This window comes from Athene cunicularia, assembly GCF_003259725.1.
Source record: "Athene cunicularia isolate RWA chromosome 2 unlocalized genomic scaffold, athCun1 chr2_part1, whole genome shotgun sequence".
NCBI lineage: Eukaryota > Metazoa > Chordata > Aves > Strigiformes > Strigidae > Athene > Athene cunicularia.
In genome coordinates, this window is record NW_020799095.1 from 61,587,124 (window position 1) to 61,614,788 (window position 27,665).

A 27,665-nucleotide genomic window follows, 5' to 3' on the forward strand; every position below is an offset into this window, starting at 1 on the left:
TTAATGGTTCGCATTTTTGTCTGAAAGTTGCTGCTGTGAAAGCACCTACTCCAGAAGATGATCCCATGGTGTCAGGTCAACTTCAGGGAAAGCTTTGCATTCCCCCCTTATCCTTTTAGCCCATGAGGTTAATCTTTTAAGTTTCAAAGAATAATGTTACTCCATCAAGACCTGGCTGTTGCAGGGAGCCCCTCCTCACCAGAGTGCAGACAGTTCACAGCCAGACACATCAAACACAACTGATGTTAGTGGTTGGAGACCGGCTGATTCAAGAACACACAAGTTTCCTTGAAAAGCCAGACATGACAGTCTGTGGCTGCAGTGACACAGGCTCATTGTTCAATTTTCTCTTCCTTGCTTTCCCCAGATTTCTATGCCCCCAAAACTGGCTGAGCAGAATGAGGGAACTGAAGGATTTGGAGAGCAGAAAAGGGAAACTTCTCTAATCAATAAATTAAAAGGGGAAATCTTGCAGTGTACTCCACCCGAGGTAGTCTCTTGTTTTCTGAAGAGACTTAGTTCTTTCATACAGCAGGCAGGTTTTAGTACTCTCTCCATAGGCAACTCCATCAATTAACATCCACATAATTTGCTGCCCCATGTGGCAGCATTGATCAGGACCCGTCTTGGAACAATTACTGCTCAGTATAGTTCAGGGGAGTGCTTCTCCTCTTCGGTGGTCCTCACTGAGAATCCTGAAAAGGCAAAGAGTGATGGAGACAGAGAAACATCAAATGGACTAGGCTTTATTTATGGATCTTAGTAAATCATGGTTTAAAAATAACCAAGTAGGTTTTTCTGATGCGTAAATGGCACCCATTCTTTTTGCCTTGTAGAAAGTCTAGCACATTGTTTTCATAATCAAGTTATTTGGATAACACAACAGTGATTTAGATTAGGATTTGTTTACACAGCTAAATATGTTGAGTAATGAAATTAAAATGAGCTTTCTGCTTCTGTCACATCTGCAATAGTAACTGGCTTCTTATGGTTAAGTACAAGCCTGCTGCACAGATGTTTCTTGATAAGGTATAAATCAGTGTTAGATGCTGTTTATTGCAGTGCTTTTACTGCCTTCTTCCCTGAAGTAAGGAATGTTGCCTGCACAGCAACCAGATGTGACCTGCAAGACTGTATGAAATACCATTACAAGGAAAAACAGGTCCCATATTCCATATCAGCATCTGCAATGGCTCATCAAGTATTTATCAGACCATTTGAACACTTCTACAGGTCCTAGCATCATACCACTGCCAGAATTTATCTATTATAACCTGCAATGAAAAAGCCAAGCATCCTGTAAAGCGACTGGTGCCTGAAATAGTAGGAGATCCCATTTTAGTTTGGTTTCCTGCCTTAAAGGTCAAATTTCTGAGCAGACACTGCTGGTGGAAAGTAAGATACTGTGAGAGATCAAGGCAGCTGCTTTTCAGGGCATTGTAGGGAAGAGTTTCTTTTTTCTGACATCCTGCCCTGTGTGATATCAATTCCTTGCTGGTGACAGGGGAACAGACTTATCTTGCACTGGTACCTACGTGTGGAGAACTGAGACAAGGGAGCTCCTCACCTGGGGCAGATGGTACAGCTTGGAGCGCCTTGCTAAGCAGCTCTGCTCAGCTCTGTGGGATCAGGGGAATCCAACAGCAAAGACCCACCAATGACCTGGCATTTGAAGACAGCCAAGCCTGGCCCCAGAGCCACACTGGCTCCTCTGTAGCAGATGACAACATTAGCCAGATAAGAGAGCCAACTTCTTGGAAGGTTTCTTGAAGCAAAACCTGACATTTCTTATTTAAAAAAAGAGGGAGGGATGGGTATTTCTTCCCTGAGCTAATCTGTGTCTCTGATTTGCTTCACTCGTTACACGGAGAGAAGATCCTGTCAACACAGAAATAATGCCAAGTATTTACAGTTTAATGGAACCCAGGGACCAATTAACAACACAGAAAACCACCAGGCAGTGTATTTCTTATTGTAACAGGAGGGGAATCTTACGTTATTGCTGTTTCCTCATTTCTTAAAATAAAGCGCCAGCGCTTTGTCAATGATTTTTCAGTAGTAATGTTTATTACCTGGTAGTTTTGCCACTTCCCCATTTATCAATTGTTTTCCATGTGCTAGGTTCAGTCGTAACCCCCCTCTCTTTACTTGTAACCCCCAACCTTGAAACAAAAAAAGAGAAGGGGAAAATAAAAAGGAAAAAGCAACTGTCATTAGAGCTTCAGACCAGCGATGCTAGAACCTGCCCTCAACCCCAAGTTCTTGAACTGCTGATTCTTCAATAGCTTGATGGATGCGATGCACCTCATCCTGTGTTAAAGTCCTCTCCGGATGGCGGTAAATGATACGGTAGCAATGGCTGACTTTCTTTGTCCTACAAAATATAAACCAAAAGAGGACTCATAAATACATGTGCCTACAAATGCAAATACATAAGTCCAAATACTTACCCTCTGGATCATTTTTTATTTGTGGTCTAATTTTGTTCCTATTGCTTGAAAATCACCTTAATGCTAAAATACACAGTCCGGAGAAGTGGGACTGAGCTGAATTTTAATTCTGGCAGAGGACTTTGCTGAAGTCCACCTTATACCTCAACTTGTATTGCAGTGTAGTAGCTTCTTACCAGAGCAAACAAGCCCAGGAGGAGGGCTATGCTAACACCATTGAACTGCTGCTGACACCATAGCTCTCTCGTTTTGGTGCTAACTGAGCTACCTCGAGGAAGCACTACACACACACATCGCCCTCAGACCAGTGAGTCTGGCAGTGATGGGCATAAGGAAAATACTGCACAACCTCTGTGTGCTGGAGAGTAATATTGTTAGCTGACGTGGGGCATCTCACAAGCTCTGCTGTGCAGGCTCCAGCCTGGGGGAGGAGACCAAACACACAGCTTCAAAACAGAGTAAAACATTTAGTTTTCAATTCAGGTGACTACTTTGCCTTCGCTGGAAATTAAAAACAAGGGAAAAATGCATCTGAAGTGTCCATTTGTAGGAGGACAGACATGCAGGATGAGGGCCATGCAACTGGCCGTGCTGCAGCTGAGGTGCAGGAGCAGTCCAGCAAACTCAGGAAGAAACGGGCTGATACAAGGCAGCTGGCACACATGGCAAAATTTCTTACCCCTTGCTGTGGGAAGAAAAAGGCAAAAGAGAACAGGGAAAAGGAATAGAGAAGAGGGAATGATGAGGAAAAAAAAGTATTTAAGAGTTGCTGAGTTAGGCAAAGACAATCTAACGCAAAACCAGGAGCAAACCAGTAAGTTGAATAAGAGAGCAAAAAATCTTCTTCCTCTCCATCAAAACCAGGCTGGAGTACACAGCTCTTGCAAGGGCATCTCTATAATTGAAGTACTTGTATTACTGAATTTAAATGGCAGTGGTGGCATCCTTTTTATTTTTAGTTTCAAATGAAGCCCACACAGCTTCTTGTTTCAAAGGTAAACACTCACTTCGGTGAAAGAAAGAAAATCTGAGGGGAAAAATAACAGGAAACCAGAGATCAAATACTAGACAGAAGGATCTTTCAGACTGGCAGAACTCTGCATTTAATGGCACACAAAATCATTCAACAAACTTCGGGTCACCTCTCTCCTGAAAATTGTTTCATGTTACCAACCATGTTTATTATTACTATTTGATTAAAACTAAGGTTCTATGTGCTCCTACACAAAGATAACTCTCAAGATACTAATTTCAACCTCAAATCCTACTAGAAACGGGCATGGGTAGTTTTTATCTCAGAATAGCTATTTGATACCAACTTTGTCCCACCCAACATGATTGGGAAGCTTGCCCTACTTCCACTGGAAGTTTACAACAAAAAGATTATTTTGAATTAAAGCATTCCTCCTTTATTTGTGTGCTCTGAAGATAAAGCAAGTTAAATCTGTCCAGCATCGGAAAGGGCAAACTGCACTTCGTAAAGTGTTAGGCTGACTGCAGTTAACTGCTAAAAAACAGCCAAGAGGTTTCCCTGGGTGAAAGATGATAGAGAAAAGTGATCTTTGAGAAAAGAGGGGGAGGTGTAACTGCAGAGAAGGAGTTGCTCTGCTCTGCTCCACCTCTGCAAAGCAGTTGAGAGCACAGACCTGGGAGAAGCAAGTAAATGGAATAACAAGGGTTTGGTCAGATATGCAAGAGAAATTTGAGTAACAGAGAGTAATAATGAATTGGTGCTCAATAGAAAGACTTTTCAAAACCAGGCTGGCAAATACCGTTGCAGCTGGTAGTATTTCAGCTTTTAATGGTACTACAGCAACCCACCTGATCAAAAACGTGCAAATTGCTTTGGCTAAAAATGTATTTAGAAGATGTATAGTCACAGACTTGATCCTGAAGTCTTGTATATACTGGGAATATATCCCACGAGGGAAAACTCATTACCACCATTTAATGTGATCTACTCCTGCCACAGCAACACCAGCACTGTTTCTTCTCTGGTCATGGTTAACTGAAGGTAATGATTTCTCTTGACCCACATGTTTATGTATCCTCATCCCTCCATCCTAGCGAGCAGTTCATTCATGAGGCAAATTAAATAGGTCAGAATAGGACACAATAGTTTCTTGTGGGTGTTGTGGAAAACCAGCATCTTTAGGAGGCATTTAAATTAGGAAAAGGTAGAGGTCTTATGGAGCAGCACTGGACTAGAGTTCTATTAGCTGCAGCTGAAACTAAGCATTGGTGCAGGAGAAATAAACCAGGGATTGCATTAAATGTAATGAATCTAATCTTAATTATAGCCAAAAGAAGATGTAGCTACTAATACACACAGCTGGCTACACATAACTCACATGGATGGTATGTTGCATTTTTCTCCCACCTTTCAGCTAGGTTTATTTGCATCTTTGTTACTAACTAGAAAGTAGTATATGGTTCAATGCTATTTCAGTAAAAGACACACTGCAAGTTTCAAAACTTTAATCATTGTTTTCAGAGTAGTATTAGCTAATTTTCCAAGGGATATGGTGAAGAGTACTTCTTGGCTCTTCCCCCTCCTAATACTTGCCCCGCCCTACCCCCAAATACCATACTAAGACAATGTGATTAATCACTGCTATCACTGCAATTGGAAACAATTATTGTCAGCAAATAATACATGTTTGCTGATTCCCTTTCTTGCTTTCCTTTTGTTCTGCACAGTCACAGAGTGTTTGCCTACCTTAAAGATGGCTCTGCTAATGCATAATGAACTCTCTGCTGCATCTCATGCTGCAGCCTGACAATACAGAAGCAGTAGCTCTCTATCCTCTGCACAGAAAAATTGAGGCCAAAACCTAGAACAGCAGCTTCACCAGGTAAAAAAAAATAAAATTAAAAACCAAAAAACCCACACCAAAAAAAACAAACAACAAGCTAGAAGCTTAACAGTGAGCAGCACACTGGGGTTAATTTACCTAAACTGCACCACCAGACAAGTCCATGTGGTTCAAGGTCACGTGGACTCCTCTCCCATTAGGTTTCAGCTGATCTTAGTGTCACAAGTCTCCTCTGCACCAGCCTGCGGCTTTCAGGTAATGAAACGCAGTGAATACAGTGAAGCACTGCTCAACGGCAAAAGGAAGACAGGGATTTATTCTGATGCCGCGAGAGGAAACAAGAATATGGTCCACAAACAAACACAAGTGCAACAATGCCAAATGCTCTTTCATACATTTTTTTGAGGAAACAGCTTTGCCTTGTGATTTTCAGGAATTGGTGTGCAGCCTCCTCCATGTGCTAGGGAGCTGCTCACTGCCAGGTCAGATTCACTGCATGGGGCCAACCTGTAGGTCAGTGTATATGTTTTGCTATTTCAGAGGGCTATCTGCACACAGCAGGAAATTAAGGGGCCTTAGTCTAATAAAACAAACATGAAAGCAACCTGACACTTGGACCAGGGCTAGAATGAAAGGGTATGTTAGGCTATAAAAATTAATATCTGTGTGTTAGCTTTCCCTGCACAGAAGTCCACCAAAGGATGTTTTAAATGCAACTTGGTTAGAAAGCTAGCCCAGAAGCTAAGAACAGCAAATCACCTAACGGGAACCTGTCTCAGTCCTTAGATAAGACTAAGACACAGAGTCATTTGGTAACCAAAATGTTTCCTTAAAGAGGAGATGCCTGGTATTGGCATTTGTCTCATGTACATGCAATATCGTAACAAGAATGAAAACTCCTCCACCCTGTACTTGAAGAGGGAGATAAAAGGGGCAGCAGTGAGTGGGGAAACACCCCCCACCCCACACCCCACCCCATTTTTTAACTGTGTTCTACTTTCCATCTGTCTTAAATAAAGCATGGAAGCACAGAGACTTCTGTAGGGATGTTACTCTTGCTCTTAAGTGCTGAGGACAACACAGAACCAGACATTTTCCTAGAAAGCTGGATTTACTTTGAGGAACAGAAAAGTAGAGATGACAATCTCCCAGAGCATCAAGGAGCAAAAGTACCATCTCTTTTGTACTCTGAGCAGCGCACTAAGCAGTACTACTCACCATCATATCTATATTGCATCTTTTCCTACAGAATATTATTTAAAGTAAAAGATCTACACACATGCTAACACAAGTTTAAAATAATTATTTTCCCTCTATTAATTGAATCAAGTTAATGAGGTTCTTTGAGGGTCTCCCAATTCCTGACATAGCAGTCTGTATCCTATATCCCCCCCAAAGATTCATCATGCAATTACCTTACATAAACCTTCACACAGTACTCAGTGATCGCTACACGCTCCACAGAGATCATGTCACGCTCAGGAAAGAAAAAGGCTTGTTTTGTTTGCAACAATATCCTGAAAGGGATCATGATGGGAAGAAATGAAAATACTGTCTCATGTTATGAGCATCACAGTTGCCAAAGCCATGCAGAGAGCACAGCTTTGGTTTTGCTTTGTGGCTCCAACAGAATGGTTCATGTTGTAAGTGGAAATGGGGAGGAATATTAAACTGTAAGGAGAAGATGAGGTAATTACCCTTTCCTTTTTGTTTCATGCTTTCAAATGACATCCACCACTGTGATAGTAGGCACAACTGCTAAATGTCATACTATAAATTTTAAACTGACAAATAGCACTCTTTGCTAGGAACCACATCATGGAAAACAGCAAAAGGCTTGTGTTATATACCTTACTATCAATGGCAAATATTCAATTACCATGGTGATATGCACATAGAATATAGCAGTAATTCTCTGAACAAAGGCCCTTCCTGAAGAAGCATTCTCATCAGTCCTTTCAAATGCTAATACTGCATTTCTCTGGAAGAGTGTATTGTATACACCAGCATATTTTTTAAAATGGACATGTTTTTGTTTAAGGTAATTTTGATGCTAGTGAAAGGCACTAGAGATCACCTCCAGAAGAAATAATTGTTTTAAACCCACTGAAAACAGGGAATGGTAATTTCTGTTGCACATCTTTTCCTCCTGACACCTAGCAGAAGGATAGTTCAGCTTTAAAGATACTTCACATCATAACCATGTTGACACTGTCAACATTATTTGACCGCTGTAGATTTTTTTGGGTGGTCACTTTAAAAGAGATGCATGTTCACTGACAGTTGAATTGAAATATTGCTCTTCTATTTCACAAAATTGAGACAGTAATGGACTTTTTGCTCTTTTCTAATTGGACTTGGTGAAATCTGTCTCTGAATACCAAACTCTGAACCTGCTTGGCCTTTTCATTCTTTCTTTCGTATTAATTCCATTTAAAGTTTTTTTCTTAATGTAGAAAAAAAAAGGACAAAAATCTGTTAACAGTTAGACATTGAGAGAGATAAAGAGCATGGTATCGGATGCAGTGGCAGAGGACATAAATAACACCTGTTAGTTAAGATAATGAAAGGTAGATGAAAAGTGAAAGTACAAACTTTCCAGCTTCTCAGTCACTGAGACACTTAAATAGCTGTAAATAGGATCTAAGTTATTGTGAGGTATCTGAAAACACTGGACTGGTTAGAAAATTTTGATCATGACTTTCCTTTTCTAACTAAGGAAGAGATACAAACAGATATATACTGAAAAAAAAAAAATCATAAGGTTCACCTCAAAGAGGAAGTCTCCTGGCTGTTAGATGTACTCACTAAAAGTTTAATGAAACAATTCAAGCAATTGCTTGTGCTTTGGCCAGCACTTTGGCCCCTAACAACTCTTTCCCATTTCAATAGGCTACCTTGGTTTCTTGATACATGCCAGCAAAAGAACAACTAACATGAGCAGTGCAAGGCTCTTTTCCACCAAGCTTTGCTTGGGAACTCTTGTAAATAGACCAAGTTACACAAGAAACTGAGAGTATTTCCCTTGTGCACTCTTACAGTCGTCTCAGTAACCAGCCAACGATACAGACAAGCTATCTCAGATCCAAGCACTTCCCATTAAAAAGCTCTTAGCCTTACAGCATCAAAAGTAATGGAATCCATTACATGAAGGCAACGATGAAATATCACTAGGGTGAAGAATAAGGAGAAAAATACAGTTCTCCGTTATACCAAAAGAAAATCCAAAGTCCCCACAGGATCATATGCTGTGACACAGACTTTTGCTGCCATGGAAGGCCAGAAAAAAAATGCAAAGCCTTGGGGTTTGGGATTGTGTTTTTGCTTTTAATACGATGACTCATTGATTCCTTGAAGAAAGCAATGATCAATGGTTGTAAAGCACGTAAGAAATGAGTTCTCAAGGGGATGGATTCCAGCATCAGTGATGACTGCTTGTCCTCCAATCTACCTCTCTTTGGGAAAATCATCTATCAAGCACCGGCAACAGAATTCCTATCATATCTGATCTACACTAGTACTGATGAATCCATTTCACATGGATTTAAACTTAGAGAGTCACTCCTTAGAGTGACTGAGAGTTGCCTCTCTTGTAAGACAAACTTTGTGCTCTCAGTTACACTGGGCTTCCTCAATTTTTAGTTTACCACTACATCTACTGAGTCAGTTCAAAATCCTGCTCTAAATCCAGGAAGATTCAAGAGTAGGCTAGAGGTTGAATATTTTCAAGACTCACCTTGCGGTCAGCATAGTAACCTTGGAGCACTCGTCATGCCAGATAGGTGCAAAATTATGGACTTCTAATGGAATGAGTCTCTCAACTTACCAAGGCTGAGCCTTTCAGGAATAAAATAAAGCCATGTAGTGTGAAGCTCAGAATGGAGTAGAAAAACCTACTTTTTCTTTAGGGTTATCACTATGACAGATACCAGGACTGCACAGGTGGAATAAAGATAGGAAAAAATCAAACTTTCTGATACAAATACACATGTACAGAATCCAGTGAAATAACCTTTACCCATTGCATTGGTAAAGAAGAGAAGGTTGTTTGGTAAATACTTGAGACACTTAATTTTGTGTGCTAAACATAGAAAAATAATTGGATGCTGAAAGTAAGAGAGAAAAAGCAATAGTCCCAACATCAGAAAGGAGAAAATACCTGTTCTGTGTACAGCACAGGGTTTCATTTCACTTCATGTTCCCTAGGTTTGTCTAGAAAAGGTTCCATGTCAAATGTTTTTCAAAGTCTAATCAAGTTTTCACTAAAACAAAATGTGAGAGGTAATACCTTTCATTATTTGTTGTTTAAAAATTGACCACTAGAGACTTAAACATTCTCCAACCCAGCAAACGAACAAAATAACTCAATTTGGATATTGTGTCTCATGGGAACTGCCATCTAAGCTCCTTGACTTTCTCCTTTCCTGTGTAGTTCAGACCCATGGCAGGACTGCATTTCCCATGAGAGGTGAAGGCAAAAAATTCCTATGACTGATCACCTCCTCTCTCTCTGGAAAAGAAACTTGGCTGACATAGCTGATGAGAAATCAGAGCATACTGAGGAGAACAGAAGCATGCAATACCTGGAAGCCCTGGCAGCACTGGCAGCTGAAGTGTTTTGGCTGTTAGCCAGAAAATTCTTACAGAAAAATTTACATTTTCAGTGAGTAAAACCACAACAAATCAACATGTTTTCTGTCATTGCTGGCTCTCCCACTTTTTCCACATTTCTCTTGATCTCCGAAATCCTTAAGAATTTAGTGGTAGAATGAGGCAGCTCCGGCAGCAACAGGCTCTGTGTGTCTGGCAGAACTTCATGACTTGGATATCTGACTCACAACTCCTTGTGCCCTTTCAGGGCAACTGGCTAGTACTGGAACAGGTCAGGGACAAAACCTTTTTGCAAAGAGTAACTCTGGAAGACACAGTGTTTGCAGGGTTGTTGTGCTTCTTGAGCAAAGACATTATATTCATCTCCCTCTGAGCCATAGTGTACAAGTAAAAGGATGGAAGAGGCTCTGGTTCTACTTCTGTCAAACAGCAATATTAATGATTCCATCAGTGGTCATTAGCCACAACAGCATCGCTCAAAAGTTTCCAGCCATTGGTAACTGAAATGCCATCTGGAAGCACTTAAGAGTGACAACCTATCTCAACAATCTGAACAAATCCAACATGAGAGGTGAATTTGGACTCTTTCAAATGCTATCTAAAATATTTATAGTAAAAATGTTAAGTGTGATACCTTTTCAGTTCTTCTGAGTGAAAGATCAAAGAAGAGAAGTATAAATATTTAGCAGTTTTTCCCCCAAACTAGATGTTAATACTAAAGGCTACAAAAGTATTACTAAAAATAACATCACTGTCAAATTAAAACATATTTCATAATTGAGCAAAAAGGGAATTTATATGAGAATTTAAAACAATTCTCCTAAGAAATGAAGATGGATGGATGACAGCTGGTTCAGATGTATCTCCACTGAGTACTAGCAGAAATCAGGGTCTACAAAGTTAGATGGCAGACAAGTGCATGGGAAGGACTGAATGCTGTTTCAGGTACTTGTACAGATTTTATCACTGAGATTAGTGGCTTTGCCCTCACCATGCCCAGGAACTAGGTGTTTAAGTTCCCTTTACACTTGCTGAGAGTTGAGGTAAAGACGAACACAGCTCTGGTTTGAGATCAAGAACCTAAATGATTTTTCCAAGGTCACACAGCACACTGATAAGAGACTTGGATAAATGCAGTCACAGACCCTATGAATTACCCTTCTTTCAAGTTACTATTCCCACACACATGCACTTCCAGTCACTCTTCTTTTCTGCAAATTGTACAGCAGCCCTGGAAACAAAACAGACTACAGCAGAAAAAAGCAACTCTTCCCATATACAATGGACAGGGCAGAGAAAAGTGCAGAGTCAGCGTCAGGATAACTAAATGTGTTGTTTGTTAAGTGACAAACTAATCCCAAATCAGGAGAAAACAGGATGGGGAGAAGGAGGGAGCAGGAAGAGAGGAGTTAACCTGAGACCAGAAGACAAGAAGAGACTTAAAAATTGAAAGTACAGGTTAAAAGAAATCACTTGCCCTTTTTTGTGTAAAAGCAAGGCATTAAAAGTGCCTGCCCCCGTGGGCAGTCTGCAGCACTAGAAGGCAACTTAAAAGCATTTGTACCTGTGTGTGAGTTTTCTCACTGGGGATACTTACAGCATCTGTTAAACTGGGTGAAAACTGTGCAGCTGCTTGCACAGTCAAATGTTGTTTACTATCTCTTTCCAGTCCATACATTATTTTTCCTCTCAGAATTGTCAGGTTTTATGAGCCTTAATCTGACTAACTGGATTTGGTTTGGAGATGCAGAAATTCCCCACCTACCCTCCCCAAGGTGGTGCGGTTCCACACAGACAGTCTCGTTGCTTTTCTGACAGTTGCTGCCTTGCGAAGACAACTCAGAAAAAGTCCTTAAAGTAAGGATAACTACTGGCCAGCAGATTAATCTCCTGTTAACACACAGGAAAACTGTCTGGTTGTTAAACATTTCTCTTGCTGCGTCCCATTTGTGCAGGTAATACATTTGGACCACGATGACAGACAAAGAACCCGTGTCTGACAGGTGAGGCTTGCCTGGTTACTTTAAATATAATGATGGGGAAAACATCACAACACCATTGAAACTAGCCAAATGATGACAACATATACCAACCAGGTGCACTGGTCAGAAATTTTACAGCTTTCAAAAATAGTATTAGTTTGGAAAACTCTGCCATGTTTGTCATGTTGCCCCCGTAATATTTTGGCTACTCTTTATGAAAAGGAAAATGTGAATGTGATAGGATGTATGAATAGTGAACACCTCCTACAGTAAGACGATATGAGCATCACACAATAAAACACCATATGGTACAATGAAATTATCGGTCTGCCACTCAAGAAAGGAAAGCAAGCCATTAAGACATTACACATATTACACATATTCTCAAATTGTCCAAGAGATGAACTTTGCCCTAAGATACTTTAGGAATGAGCAGAAGAAACCTCAGAACTATTATCAATTGTCTTTGAGTGTTCGTGGAGGACAAGTAAGAAGGGCTTATTTCTGAAAATGGAAAAAAAAAAAAAAAAGGAAGCCATTGGAGCTATGGACCATTTGCTTTTACTTCAAATTCTCAGAAAGACTCTGGTGCAGATAATCAAACCACTTGTAAGCACACAATGGAAATAAAAAAATAAAAACCAGGGATGTATCCAGCAAATCTAGTCAAAACAACCTAATTTCCCTCTATAAAGTGGTAACAGGCTAATAAATCAATAATCAATAAATAAAACAATAAATTACAGGAAGTAGCAAGCACCATGGGGGACAGATATGGGTGTAGGAGTGTGTTTGTGCACATGGAACATATCATCACAGTCAGCTAAACCAGACAAGAGAAAATGTTCTAAAATCAATATGCCACAAACCATGGATCCATTGGCAGTTACAAGCAGTTTCGGAAAAATTTGAGAAATCTTAGGAAAAATTTTTAAAAGTTATAACAAAAAGTTAAAAAAGAAGAAATATAATAAATCCAGTTCATAAAATTATGTAGTATAAGATCTGTCTTCCTAAACGTTTCACCTTGGAGGGAGTTGCATGAAGGTAGATGAGAAAACTGGTGATCAGTATGATTACTACTAGAAGGTGATATTCCAAATGGTTGAAGTAGCTGCCAATAATTTGTTGTTTCTGGAAGCAGTTATCCACAGTTCAAAGCCATATCTGAAGGCTTGTTCCTGTAGGGTTCTTCATCCTGGATGCCAGATGATGGAATATTTTCATTAATGGAATAGGTGATGCAGCAGAAGTGGTTGTTAACTGGCAAGTTACGTTAAGGTGGGTAAAACAGTAAGTATAACTGAGGACAAGATTAGAATAATCTTGACAAACTGGAAAAGCTAGGGATACAATTCAACCAGGACAAGTGTAGGCTTCTTTACTTAGCCAAGAACAATTAGCTGCATGCGTAGAGGATGGGGAACAATTGGGCAGACAGCAGTGCTGCGCAAAGTATCTAAGGACCACGCAGAATCTACGAGCTGAAGGTGAACCTGTGATGATGTTGTGCTGCTTTAAGCTAAGCAAGCATCACTCTAGGACGAACTGCTGGAACACAGCCGGAGTGACATCCTTCTGCCCTACTCAACGCTGCTACTGGCTCAGCTGAAGTACCCTCTCCACATCTCAAGAAAGATGTGAGGCAACTGAAGGCAGATCACTGGGGAGCAGTGAAAACAAGCAGATGTCTAGATAACACAAATTATAAGGAAAGACTGAGAGAACACAGGTTGCTCAGCCTAAAGAGAGAGTGAAAACACCCTTCAAATACATAAAATTCTGCTACAAAGAGTTAGGTAATAATCTGTTCATCAAAATTCACAAGCATCAGGAGATGAAAGTAATGAGCTCATATTGCAGAAATATTCAGCTTGAAAATTCACTTGGAAAGGCAGTAGGGTCCCCATTGCTGGAAATCTTTAAGGACTGGTTATACAAGTGTCTGTCAGGAATGCTAAAAGTAGACCTGATCCTGTTTTGGAGTAGGAGGATGAACTAGGTGGCAGTACTCCTCAACTCTTTAGCATAAAATAATGTAACGGTCTTTAAAATGCAGAAAGTTACTTGAGTAGCAAAGATAGCTTCTTGTAGCTCCAACTGAATACACACTGTGTATTTATTTATCCCATTGCATTAAAAGGTGATGGGGAAAAAAGCCCAGTTCAGGAAGCCAGGGAGGTAGGAAATACAAACCGTAGCTGCTATCCCTGGCAAAAGAGCTCTGTGTTGCCAACACTATGTTCCCTGGAAACAAAGCAAAAAGGGAAAAACTTTTGAAGGGCAACAGCAGAGACCAACAGACTGAGAGGGGAAAGGAATCCCCTGAAAATGACATAAACTCCTTAGGTCAGCAACCCTTCATTAGCTTTATAGGCCAATGTGACATACAGCAGACAGAAAAGCAAGTGCTGCTGAGTTACCTTTCACTGCCTAAAGCCAATTAAAAAACCCAAACAAAAAACCCCAGAAAAGTCCACTCTGTAAGATAGCATCCCAAAGGGAGAATGTCACTCAGCTGCTTGTCCCCTTTGCTTCAAGGCTGAGAGATGCCTTAGGAAAGCTCTAAGGAACAGCCACAGAAGATGCTGCATATCCTTGATAGGCTGAACTACATCTTTCTCTTTTACGCTTTACTGAGTTTATATCAAGAGATTAACCCTTTACTTTCAGCTTTCCAAGTCCATATTCAACCCCAGGCAATCTTAAAATAAGGACAAAGTCTTACTTCTAACAAAACAATGCTGCAAACAAGTCTGTTGTAAAACTGCACCCCAAGGCAATCTGGAGAAGTCCAGGGACTAGGAAACATCTGAGGCACCAATCCTTGAATGAAGGCTGGTCAGCCCTGAGGAGGACAACCAACCATGGGGACTGACATTTTGACATAGAAGTTAATTAACTTTATGCCCTGTTATGATAGAGAGACTGAAAAATACAGAGGAAAAGACATGTCCAAGGACATGCTGCAGATCAACTAATCTCATGATAGAAATACACAGAAATGTAATAGAAATCTCATTTTACAGAACGTCAATGTAATGCTCTGAATAACCAGCCATGTTTCCCTTCTATTTGTACATGTTATCCTGGCTTCCCCATTCTCACTCACTTGCTATTCCATATTCACTTACTTTACCTCTTCCGTATGTATACAATAGCTGCGAGGAAGGAGCTGCCTTTCATTTTATCTACCCAGATTGCTTCTTGCAGCAGGGGATGAGAGGCCGTGATGCTGCTACAAGGAAAAACAACCCCACGTACTTATACAAGAATATGTGTATGTAAGTGTACATACATATTCACAGCCATTGCTGCAAAGGCTATTATTTTATTAATCTTTGCAAGTTTTCTTGGACTGATAAGATCACCAGTTTCAAGGAAATTCTGATGTTTTCTAAATCTTTTTCAGGGATTAAATGCTGATCTCATAAAAGTTCCATTGCATGTATGTTCTTTTATTCTTACATGAAATATGAAGTTGCCAAGAAACAAATAAACTATTTATGACTTATGCCTGTACAGTAATGAAGAATGGCTTAATGGGGGCACGTACTACTTTGAAAGTACTGCAGACTGTTGTTACATGAACTGGAGACTCTCTTAAACAAATTTAAGACATATACTCTCCTTTCTCCTCAAAAAAAAAGATCGAATTATTGACGCAATTGCCTAAGTCATAGCAGAAAGACTCACATGCCACATGCTCCTGCACCACAGTCCCATACACCTGCCCTTCTTGTAGGTAGTTTAGCCTAGGTTGCAAACAGCTGGACCCAGACACCAACTATTAATCCAGACAGCTTCCTGAAATGAACTCAAGTTATTCTTAGATTATTGACTTTAGAATTATAGAAGACTGGTATAAGATGCAGTAATTTGGTGGCATGACCTTAAACACTATCATCTCTGCTAGTAGGTCCTCTTCATTTGAAATACAGTAACAAACAAGGAAGGAGATGCTCCTTCTGAGATTACAGGTATCTGACAGACTACAGACACCTGAACAGTCATCTCATCAAGTGCCTCTGAGAGGTCACACCATTAAGACCAGCAGAGTTTGTTCTCTGCTTTGCCTAATTCTTATCACACCTAGACAGGATGGCTGGTGTTCTAACATTGTGTTTTGAAACATACACAGTACCAAAGAACATGAAAATTATTAGGCACCCACTGCTGAGAGGGTTGCAATGCTACTCGTGCTCCCTTTTAAATCATGTGCATCCACTGTGTCTCTCCATTGCACTCACATGCACAAACTTTTCTCCCCAGCCACTGACACCATCTCTATGCAGAGATAGCTACAAACACAGGTGCTGGGTGCGTGGATTTAGTGAGGGAATATACCTCCTTAAAGTGGAAGAGACGATGGAGGAAACTGTGGCCCTTAGAGAGGAAGAAGAGGGAGGCTATAACATCCCTGTGACATTTTGCACTGTAGTCTCTACCAAAAGGTGAAGACACAGAGACAGAGTTTGGATAACCCAGTAAGATCAGCACGAACTAGATAAGGGGAGAGAAACATCATTCCTGAAACCCACACACTTTTCATCCATAGGATTTAATTAACATCATGATACTTGATGTATCGTTATTTTACTACAGCATCCATATGAGTGAAGGTTAAAACAACCTCATTCTTCACTAGGATAAATCCACCATAGAAGCTGAAACATTAGCCCAAAGCATGGGTTGCATGGGACTTAGACAGCTGTAGGACATCAAAACACCTATAAGCACTTTTAAGCTGGATGAGAGCTTTCTTATATTGCTAGCACATCTGTACTGGCAGGGACAAGCTTAGTCTCTTGTATCTCAAAGGATCCCAGTTCTAATTCTGTACATCCCACAATACATCACAGAAACTCCACAGTAAAGCAATGAAAGAATCTGGATCAGGCACAGCATTCACCCACAAAGCCCATGCTTAGATCTATACTGTGTTGGATCAATTTTGGAGTCTTTTGTTTGTAATTTTTTTTTTTTTTTTTTTTTTTTTTTTTTTTTTTTTGCCTGTATCTATTTTCTTTTCCCCAAATACTGGGTGAGCATTTCAGTAGCACACAGGTGGGTCAATAAAACTGAGCAGCAGCACTGTTTGCACAAATCCTTCTCCAATCCTGTCTCCCAGGTGCTTCTACCTGCTTCTCAGATTTTCCCTACTGTACTAAACAAGCACATCTGCCTGAGTGCCTGCATGTGTGACGAATCACACTAGTGAGCTGATGTGGTTGAAAAATCATCAGGTAGAAAAAGAAAGAAACTTAGATTCCTAATCTGTTTCAGTGAATGGCCATGCCAATCACTGTGCGAGCACAATGAGGGGATGAGAACAGCACAAACCAAGACTTACTCCTCCAGGAGAAACACATGTGGAAACAGGGGCTAAAATCACAAGCTGGTAATTCACTGAATCCACGTAAGCACTAAAGCACATCCTCCTTTTTTCCCTCCTAAAGTCACATAAAAACATGTTATACATTATGTTCAAAATGAGACAGATATATGGGAAAGGAAGAAAACCCATTTGGATGTCCCCAAATGCTGCTGAGTCCAACCTCCTGACCTATTCCCACTGAAGGCAATGGGGTGACATCTCTTCCTGCCAATTGAAGATTCAGCCAATGTTTTACAAAACAAGAGGGACAGGTTCCTGGGTAGCAATGTTTTTAAAACTGATCAGCAGAAGCAGCCAGTTGGATCCCCTTCATAAAAATGATGATACACAAGTTCAGTTAGGGAATGAATGACTCTGTTCAGGACAGCATGAGAAGAGGTAAGTGAAAACAGCTATGACAGCTGAACTTTGAAACAGTGCAAACTCCAGTTAAGCCTGAGGTCAGTGATCTGAGCAGACCTTCTGTGTGTAGGGTCCTTCACAGGGCCTCTGCTCTAGCACAGATTTCATTTATGCAAGCAAAGTTGTCCCTTCTGGCAAATGTAATACAGATCCAGAAAAGAGAGACCTGTGCTTGTAAGCTCACTCTTACAGTACTTCATCAAATATAGCAGCAATGCTTAAGAGGTTACTGCCATTAAAGATGAATCTGTTCAAGCTCATTGCCTTTAACTACTCCCCTGTATTGTGGGACATCAGTCCAAGCTGACTTTGGCTTTTGAAAAGTAAGAAGCAAGACTGGATAGAAGTAAAGTGTGGGGATCAAGAGAATGAAATATTAATGGTGAATCGGTCCTTTGCTGATAGAAGGCATGGTTGCCTTTAATGAATAGTTACATGGAGGACATGAGATAATCTAAGTGGGACTGTTATGAAACTTAGCTATGAGATACTTTGAGTAACAATCTATAAAGCTGCTAACTGGATTCAGTAAATTGTTGAGTCATTACCACATAAGACTGGGTTGCTCTGAATGGCATACGAAATCCATATGGCTAGAGACATTGAGTGATTTGCTTTTGGTTAGAGAAGATGGAAATGAGCATACATGTACTGGGATTTTCAAGAATAAAAAATTAATAACAAAAAAAAATAATTAGCAACCATTATATACCATCCACACTGACTGAGAATTAGCAGGCATGAAACTAGCATGGATTTTTAATGTTTTGGGAAAAAAATACAGTATGTTCTGTGCACTGATATATCTGGTTATGAAATCAACTCAAAGTAAAATGAGGACTGGGCAGAAGGATGCTGGGTACTAGATATAAATCACTGATCTTTCACCTTTTAGAATATTTTCACATTCAAACTGAGATGCTAAATGAACTGAGTGCTTAACACAAAAAAAGAGAAGAACTTACGAAACGAGCGCTATGGATATAATTCATTCTGGAGTAACTACTCAAGCAAAGATGCAGGGCTGAGCTAGTCAGACAACTCTATTATCTTTCACCTGAAGAAAGTGTGATTAGTGGAGGAAATGTCACATTTACACTTAAAAATTGTTTCAAAGACAACTTGTACCTTTTGGCACAACTCAGCCATTTTAAAAATATTGTAAGAGAGAGAGGAAGAGACAGCAAAGAGCACTCTGTTTTACGATTTCTCACCCTTGTATTAAACCACCGAGCTTATCCTGAATATTCAGTATCTCAGCAGCTGGTACTTCCCAGGCAGCGGTGCTGATTGCTCTCGCTGATCCTCAGGGATGCAGTGCTGAGGCTCTTGGAGACGAAGGCTTCCCGCACAGTGCCTGTGTAGCCCCTTCTGTCCCAGGTAGCATAAGCCTGCAGTGCAGCACAGAGCAGCAGGACAAGGAGCAAGGGGGAACTGCATCTTCTTCACTCCCTCTGCTGTAAAGGGGGAGAGGTGGTCTCTGCAGCTACTCTACAGCATGTGGGTAAGGGGCAAAGGCAGTCAAAGTGGATGGGGAAGGAACAGTTACTCACAAATAAGCTTTGCCGGTTATTTTCCCCAAAGGTGACATTGACAGCATTGCATATAAAATGAGTGTCTCTTCTGAAGATGTCCTTGCACAAGAAGAATCAGAGCATTACTCCCAGCTGCAGCATTGTCCGGAGCAGTGCAACATTCATGAGCATTACATGCTCTACAGCCCTTATGGGTTTTGTGGTTGGTTTTTTTTGGCTTTGTGTTGGTTTTTTTTTGTTTGGTTTGTGGTGTTGGTTTGGTTTTTTTTTTTTTTTTTTTTTTCTTTCCCCAGATGGCAATCCCTCTTAGTCTTCTTTTTCTGGCTTTTCGCTCTTTTTTTCCTTCTACTTTCTTTTTGGCTTGGCATTTGCTGGCATTGAGCTGTGAATCCTGTACATGAAGCCAACTGAAGCTACTTGGGAGATTCAAAGGAAAGGAGTTGTAAAAACTACCCGAAAGCTACTTTCAGTACAGAGGTACCAACTTTGTGGTTGCCCTAACTTGTAATCCCTTAGAAACACCATGCAAAACATAGAAACATAGGACAGATTTGGAGAGGATTCACAATTCAACTCTTTTGTGAGACAACGTGCTTTCTTAGAGGTAATCTCACAATGTGGAGTGGCAACACATGCTAAGACAGAACTCCTACTATGAACCTTGGAAAATAAGTAAGGTAAAACTTTATGCATAAATGCTTTAAAATGTATTTATTGAACTAGTATCTTATCTGTTTAAATTTCCTCTTCATCAGATATTTCAATATGGAATAAAGCAGGCTATTATGAAACATCCGAGCAGTCTAAATGGGCAGTTTATTAGACATGAGAGCAATGACTGGCAGTTGATTTGTTACCCTCAAGCTTAATAGGTAAAAAAAAGTCTGTTTCCCCTCATCCATCATGATGAGGAGAGCAGTAGGTCCAAACACAAATATGACTAGTCTAAACTGCAATCTTTGATGTGGCAATGGCTGCAAAGGTTACCTGCAAAATTGAAAGATGGTAACCAAGTATTTTTGCATGAAAAGGACAGTCTCCAAGAGAAGGTAAAGGGCATTGGTTTGACTTCTGTTAGACATCCTCCAAAGCTGTGGATTATTCCCTTCCCACAGCAAATACCACAGCCTTTTCCTCTGGAAAGAGCAGGCAGCAAAGGTCTTCAATAGCAACAGCAGGTGAGGTAGCCCTTGCACTGCTCACTCCTGTGGTAGCACCAGCCCTGCTTTGTGGCCACACAGCCAGTTGTGCAGACAAATGATACCCATGTGGCTGAAGCACAACCCTCCTCGCTGTGCTTTTTTCTGGAGGACAAATTTTTAGCTAGATCAGTCCCCTGATTTAGATCACTGATTTGAATGCCATAACACAGGGGATGGCAGGAGTGCAGGAGGGAAGACTGGGAATGGTGAATCAAAAGACGAGTTTTTGACACCGCCTAAGATCACAGTTCCAGGACCAAACCCAGAGAACCTGACAGCTCAGCTCCTATCTGATTTGAGCTCTCATAAGCAATTGCCAATGCAAGATGTGGTATCTTCAGTGGGTACCATCTAGGACCAATACTTGGAAGTTTTAACCTGGCCTTTCTTAAGTTTAACCGAAAACATCCTTCATATCCCTTTAACTTCAGTGTGAGTTATTGCAATGTAAATGATACTGCTTGCTTGTAATCCATATGAGAATCAAGAGAACACCAAAGAGGGTTCACCTTGCAGTACATTCATTTTGTCAGCAAATTTTTTTCTGTTCCTCATAGTTGTAGAGATTCATGGGAAAGCAAGGAGAGGCTTGTGGGATTTGGGATGTTTGTCTGGAGGCATAAGAGAATCCAATTCATTTGTGTTTCCTTTCAGTAAGGCAACAGCCACCAAACAATCACAAAATAGATCCATGATTAAACAACTGATTGCGGGTGAGCGTGGGGATGCCCACACACAGTAAACCTGCCCTGCTTCCTGGGAAAGTTTGCAGCCTGCACCAGGTTCTGTACTGCTGTGTTAGACTGCCTCCCTGTCCTCAAACTAGCTCATGCACAAGCTTTCTAAAAGCAAGGCAATTCTTTTATCAGTATCTTCCATTTGTGTTTACATTTTTAAAGAGACAGCTGTGATTTTTCCAAATAATTAATTAAAAGAGCACAAAGAACCCATATAAATATTGGGATTGAATTTGGAGGAAACAATTACGTATCTTGATTTAACGTTCATATATCATTCAAGTAGATCCTTATACTGAAAAGCAAAGCAAGGGTAATTGGGAAGATGGAAATACAGTTCTAACTGATGTGTGTTATTTAGTATATATATTCTATAATACAACTATATATTGTTACATTTAACAGAACAGCACTTGAGTTCAGAAAGAAAAAAACCACAAGTACTTCCAATACATACTTTTGTGTTAGTTGAAAATTGCCAGTAATTTTTGTTGCAAAAACATTTTCCTTGCACTTTCAACGCTCCTCTGAGATAAGAGCAAAAAAACTTTAACTGTGAAAATGATCCATTTTACAGGCGTCAAATTATTTTTAAACCCTACTCTTCAGTCTGCTCCTCTACGTCTAGATCATCAGTAATTTATTTGTGAAATTCCCCGAGGAAGGGAATTTGGAAAGGAAAGGTAGGTGGGAAGCAAAAAAAGCCCTACATGCACACACACACACACACATATATATATATATATATATATTCCCTAGAGGGGCCCTACATGCACACACACACACACATATATATATATATATATATATATTCCCTAGAGGGGAAGTTACTAGGTGCCAAATTCTGATACCTGACACAAAACAAATATCACCTTACTGTTGGCATGGTTCTGTTGAAGTCAATGAGATATCCAGTACCACCATGAAAGGCAGAACCAAAATCTAATGCTGAGCATTCAGAATATGGAGGGAGAAGCAGACTTAGCAAAGTGTTGTGTCTCTTTATCCTATGACATAAATCACTGTAAGTCACAGAAAAAAATCAGACAAGGTATAAGTAGGAGGGCATGGATGTTCTCCACTTGAGAGGAAAAGGAGAAACACCACAAAATTTCAAGATGGAAGTAGGTAAACTGATAAGGGAGATGTGGGATGGCATGAAAGAGATCACTTGAAGCACTCCCTGAAGCTGATAACCAGTATGTGCTTAAATCTTAATTTGGGAGCAAATCCAAGCTTGGAGTCCTGGCCTGGGGTCCTCCCCTATCCAAGAGAGCAACATCAGGTGATATTGCAAACCTTCTTTTGCTGTCAGTGGAGGAATGACTGATAGATTTCAAAAGCCACAAGCCCACCAGGCTGTGCTGCTTTCATGAAACTCCCTTTACTTCTGGTGTACTGAGAGAGCAGGCAGCCTTACAGCTTTCCTCCTGCTCCTTTACAGTGGGCCAATGCTGCAAGCAGTATCCTTTGTGATGAGGAATTAAACGTGTACTCCTTAAAAAGGCACAAAACTACTACAGGATCAATAGCTTAAAGACAAATAATAAATCTCTTTAACTTCAGTTTTCCTTTTTAGTGGGAGACTTATGCAGCTATGACACTATACCCAGGTGCAAAACAAGTAAACTGCACTTCTGAACACCTGAATGACTCCATGTGCACCTATTATATGCACACTTGCCAAATGTGGGTGTTGCAGGACTTGTTAAGAAATCCTGCCTGCATAAGGTGTTTTCTGAAAGACAGAAAGAGAATATTCTTTTAGTGCAATACAAGTCCAAGGTCACCTTTAAAGCAGGAGCTGTTGATCCCAATTCAATGAAGCAGCAGATTTTCATGACATGGAGCACAGAGGAAGGAAATGCTTGTCAGATATGTCTCCGGAAAATTTGCTTACAGGAACATGTCTGTGTGCACATAGAGGAAGGGCCTATTTTTGGGAAAACGGTGTCCCCTGAAGGTTTCACGCATCTGTTTTGATGAACTGCCCTGATATTCTGTATTGGTTTTCCAGAAGAGAAGGTTGTACAAAGCACTGCAAAGCTTGCCTTTCTGCAAAGGCTGCTACCTCTACTGGAAAAAGACAAGCACTGAATGCACATTTTAATGTTACACAAGACGCAGTTTAGACTACAGCTGCAAGAAAGGCAGAGAGACAGACATTTCAGAGCCTATGCTCTCCTTTACAAAGGCAAAAACCTAACCAAAAATTGAAGATTCACGCCTGCTGAGTTCTCCTGCAACATGAACTGTGGCTCTTCTATCGACACCTAACAGAATGTGGTGTAAAAACACAAAAACAAAGCAAATAGACCTGTTTAAAAAAGCTGGGGAGAAGAAAAGTGCTCACGTGGCGACTTAGCCAGATCTCTGACTCCAAAGAGAGACTTGAACCATCCTCCTTTCACCTATGAAATTGTGAAAATCCCAGCCCAGTGTTTAAGGTCTGGCCACTGGGGAACGCCAAGTCCAGAGCCTTGCACCGACACGGTGTCTAGAGAAGCCTGGTCTCAAAACACAAGTAAAACCAACTTTCAGTCAAGCCTTTTTCACAGGAAATTCACTGAGGCAGTCACCACCTTCCCCTCCACCACAGTCAGCAGATTACAGTGCTGGCAGTAAGCACCATTTCACATATTACTGCTTCTCTCCTGCAACTAACTCTCTAACAGGCTGCTGTTTTACCATGCTCTCTTTGTAGAGATTTTTTTTTTTTTTTTCCCAGAAGATCATCAGGAAGACTTTTCCACAGTTTGTTGTGGAGTCAGACAGAAGGGAAATGGACAGTTAATGTGAGAGTATCACCTGCAGTTTGGATGGGCTCAGTGCTCAGCAGGATTTAAAGTTCAGGCATAAACTTGTGGTGGTTGCTTTCTACAATTCAGCTCATCCACTTACGCCTGTAGACACAAGAATATATTTATATGGGCATCCAACACTTGCACACTTTTCTCTCTGCCTGCCATCTATCCCAACACTGTTTTATTAGCTCTAATGACATAACCTTCCTACTTAGTCATGCAAGAAAGCACAAGGGCTACAAAATTGACTTTCACTGCTGGTTTGGATTCTTCTGCTAATTCATATGGGTTTTAATTCCATACCCTTTAGGTCTATAATAAATATCACCCTCGATAAGTTGGTGCAAGAATTAAGCTATTATTGAAAGAATCTGTTGGAATACTTATTTATTGTTTTAATTTTATGACTGTCTTGATGTAAACCCTATCAGACATTGGCTAGGTCTAAAAAGAAATCACTAAATCAACCAATGTACTAATTCAATGGAAAAGCAGAAAAAGTAGCATATTAAGTATGCTACAAATGAAGTTGTTAAACGATTCATTACTCACTAGTTTTGAAATGCTTTTTGTTGAATAACGAATAAAACAAAAACCCTATCCAATAATGCAATATATAGTTTTCAGGACATTTAGTATGTCATATGTTGGAATTATCTTCTGCACAATGGAAACATTTATTTCTTAGCCCTTAGATAAAGATTATCTAATGTCTTGCATGCTGCAATGTCCTTGTTAGACACTTAGTTGAAGAAACATAATTGTATTCCTATTTAGGAAGAATTTACTTTGTGTGAGTGTGGAATTTACCTACATTGTGGACACTCTGCATAACAATTTGATCTGCCACTTGCAATCATCTTTATCTCCCTCTAGGTTCACTAAAAGCTGAATGCACATATCAGCTCACAGGATCAGACCCAAAGCTGGACTTGAAAAATTGTTAAGAATTTTCATTTTGTTATGATTTAATGCAGTAAACTCCCAATATTTTCATTTGTAAAACATAAATACCTCTCACCTAAGGGAAAATTTTCTTTGCAAGGATGTAATTGTGCCAATTGACGTAGATTTTGTGAATTCAATTACAGATATTTCTGATTAGCCAATTCGCCATCCTATGAACTGAACAAGGAGCAAAGGGCTAAGGAAGAAAAACAGATAAGGCTGCAGGTTGCATTTTAAATGCTCAGCTGCTATAGCTATTGATACTAAGAATGCCCTTTTGATGAGGTCAGCATTGATGAAAATTTTGTAGTCACATTTATATGATAGTCAAAGCTGAACTGCATTGGTAACATTAATGTCTGGGAGAAGAGCCTCTTCTCTTGAACACTTTAATGACACTGAAAAAACCACAAGACAGAAACAAAGAGAAAGACAGAAAGCAAGAAAGTAAGCAAGAAAGCAAGCAAACAAGACAGACTGACCAACCAAGGGGAACCCCCCAACAGGAGACTCAACTTTAATCTTTAAAGAAGAAAAAAAAGAGGAAAAAAGCACCTAGAAACTTTATCTTTGTAATTAAATGAGGAAAACTACTCTGTGATCTATTAATACCTCTGTCCTCCTGGAGAGAGGATAAAAAGTTATTGAAGGTGTTTCAAAACTTCTCTTTCACTGTTGCACTGGGGATCATGTGCTCCAACTTCACTGGCAGTCTGTTCAGGGAAAAAAGGAAAGCTCATTCTATCATGTCCTTGATGGCATGCTGTTCTCAGAAGGAAGGGACAACACAGGATTCCAGTCTAAAAATACAGACCCAGATTTTCTCCTTTCCAGATAATACCGGGACACACACTTTCAAAAATGGACTTAATCATGGGAGAATCCTTTCACTGGGAAACACACTGCAGTTGAGGATACATTTAGGACTCCAGGACAGAACACGACAAGGGGTTAAAAGGCACAGGTAATCTCTGCCTTATTAATGGCCTTCACGGAGGCCAGTGATGGTATGAGCGATAGCATTACTTTGTGCAGCTGTCCCTGTCGGCCTTGCTAACCCCACAACAAGGGCAGAGAGAAGGTGACACTGAAGGGCAGATGCTGCAGCAGTGAGGCTGGGAAGTCCCAAATGAAAACACTCTTGAGGTTTCTCTAGTTTATGCTAGCTCCCTTCCTCAGCCTGAGCAACTCCAGCTGCTTATGTGTCATGTGCTCGAGACCCCCGACCATCTTGGTGGCCCTTTGCAGGACTTGTTTTTTCAGTGTCTTTCTTGTTACTTGTCAGTGTTAAAAATCAAAGTATTTGATGGAGCCTACCTTCCCATGAAAAGGTATTTTAGGTTTGAAAAAAACCCAAATTCTGCTTTTCATTTCCATACAGCAGATGCTTCTGTATTTGAAAACCCTGTTTGGTCTTTATGAGGGATTCCATTCTTTCCTGCTGCAGTGGTGTGCCTTTAGGCTTTGACTCTGAATTCAGAATAACATGGGAGCTGTGGCTGTGTTTCATTCAACTTGTATCCTCGCACTGTCCACTATTTTCACATCACATTAATATTTGATTCCATATCACCTTAACTATGCAACAAAATGCCAAGATTGTAATTTACTACTTCTGCAACTGCTATTTATCCAACAGATTTTAATTCAGTATAAAAAGAGCTTCTTCCTGAACAACCTCAACCTAGCTAGTGTTTCTGGTAATTTTATTGACTACTGCAAAGTTACCCAAAGATAAATCTAGCTAAGTTAAATTTCAAACAAGAATTGTGTGCTTCTTTGATCTAGAGGTAATCATCTTCAAGTCAGTTAAAAATCAGTGTTTTTCTAACCCACAGAAAAAAAAATCTCAAATAGCAAAAGGTGAAATATAGGGACTGAGCCTTAAACAACCTACAGTAACAGAAGGATTGGTGCTGTAAGACGGATCAAGAGCCCTCTGGTCCTTTCAAGCATCCAGTATCAGTTCATTGAGAAAGCAGTCCCACGCTCAGTAAAGAACATTTCTCTGATACCAAGCCAATGGAGGAAGATTTTTCTCATCCATAAATGACTGGGCTTATGTACCAAAGCAGAAATATTTCATTCATACATTAGTCTAATCTTCTTACAAACTCACTGCAGCTCTTTTGCTCAAGAGATTCTCGTGTCAGTGATTATTTATGCACTTTTGTCATAAAAGATTTCCTTTTAACTGTTTTGAATGTGGTGCCTACTAATTGCATTGGATGTTCGTGTTATATCTGCAAATCAGTAAGCATGAGCATGCAGCCAGCCTTCTCTGCACTATTCATTATTTTCACATTCCTCTTTCATGTCACCTGTTATCTGTTTCCTCCCCAACCTAAGCAGTTCTAATACATTTCATTCATCCTCATGTCTTGTGCATTTTTGCATCTCAAACAACTTATTCTTCCTGGATATCTTTTTCCTGATGTTTGTCAAGATGCAAGGACCAGCTATGAATACACTTTCTCATAAGGGGGACAGGCCCACAACTTATATAATAGCATCATAATATTTACAGCTGCATGCAACTGTTTCACTTCCTTTAATGAGAAGAAGGAACAATCAAATGAATAGGGAATTAAATCAAAGGGAAGGATATATGACTTCATCTTCAGCTGAGAAATAGTTCTCCTTCAGGACTGACAGTAAGTTCAAAAAACTACTCCGTCCTACATCAGCAGAAATATCTACACATACAAGCACTTGAAGTGTTATGTAGCATCCTTCTTTATGTCAAAGTCATAAATTACAGCAATCCTACTTCCTAGGCC

General features: G+C 40.2%; 1 protein-coding gene across 3 annotated transcripts in view; it reads right to left on the bottom strand.

Annotated features, from left to right (window-relative positions):
* Positions 1–726: 726 nt before the first annotated feature.
* The window catches only part of FARS2 (phenylalanyl-tRNA synthetase 2, mitochondrial), a 253,757-nt gene continuing 226,818 nt past the window's right edge, over positions 727–27,665 (bottom strand). For 2 of the 3 annotated variants that reach the window (XM_026843387.1, XM_026843386.1), the window contains exon 8: positions 727–2,374. In XM_026843387.1, coding sequence (XP_026699188.1) covers positions 2,236–2,374 — 139 coding nt within the window. In that variant the 3' untranslated portion in view covers positions 727–2,235. Of the gene's footprint in view, positions 2,375–25,497; positions 25,599–27,665 lie in introns of all 3 variants that reach the window. The other variant, XM_026843388.1, reaches the window with a different exon arrangement.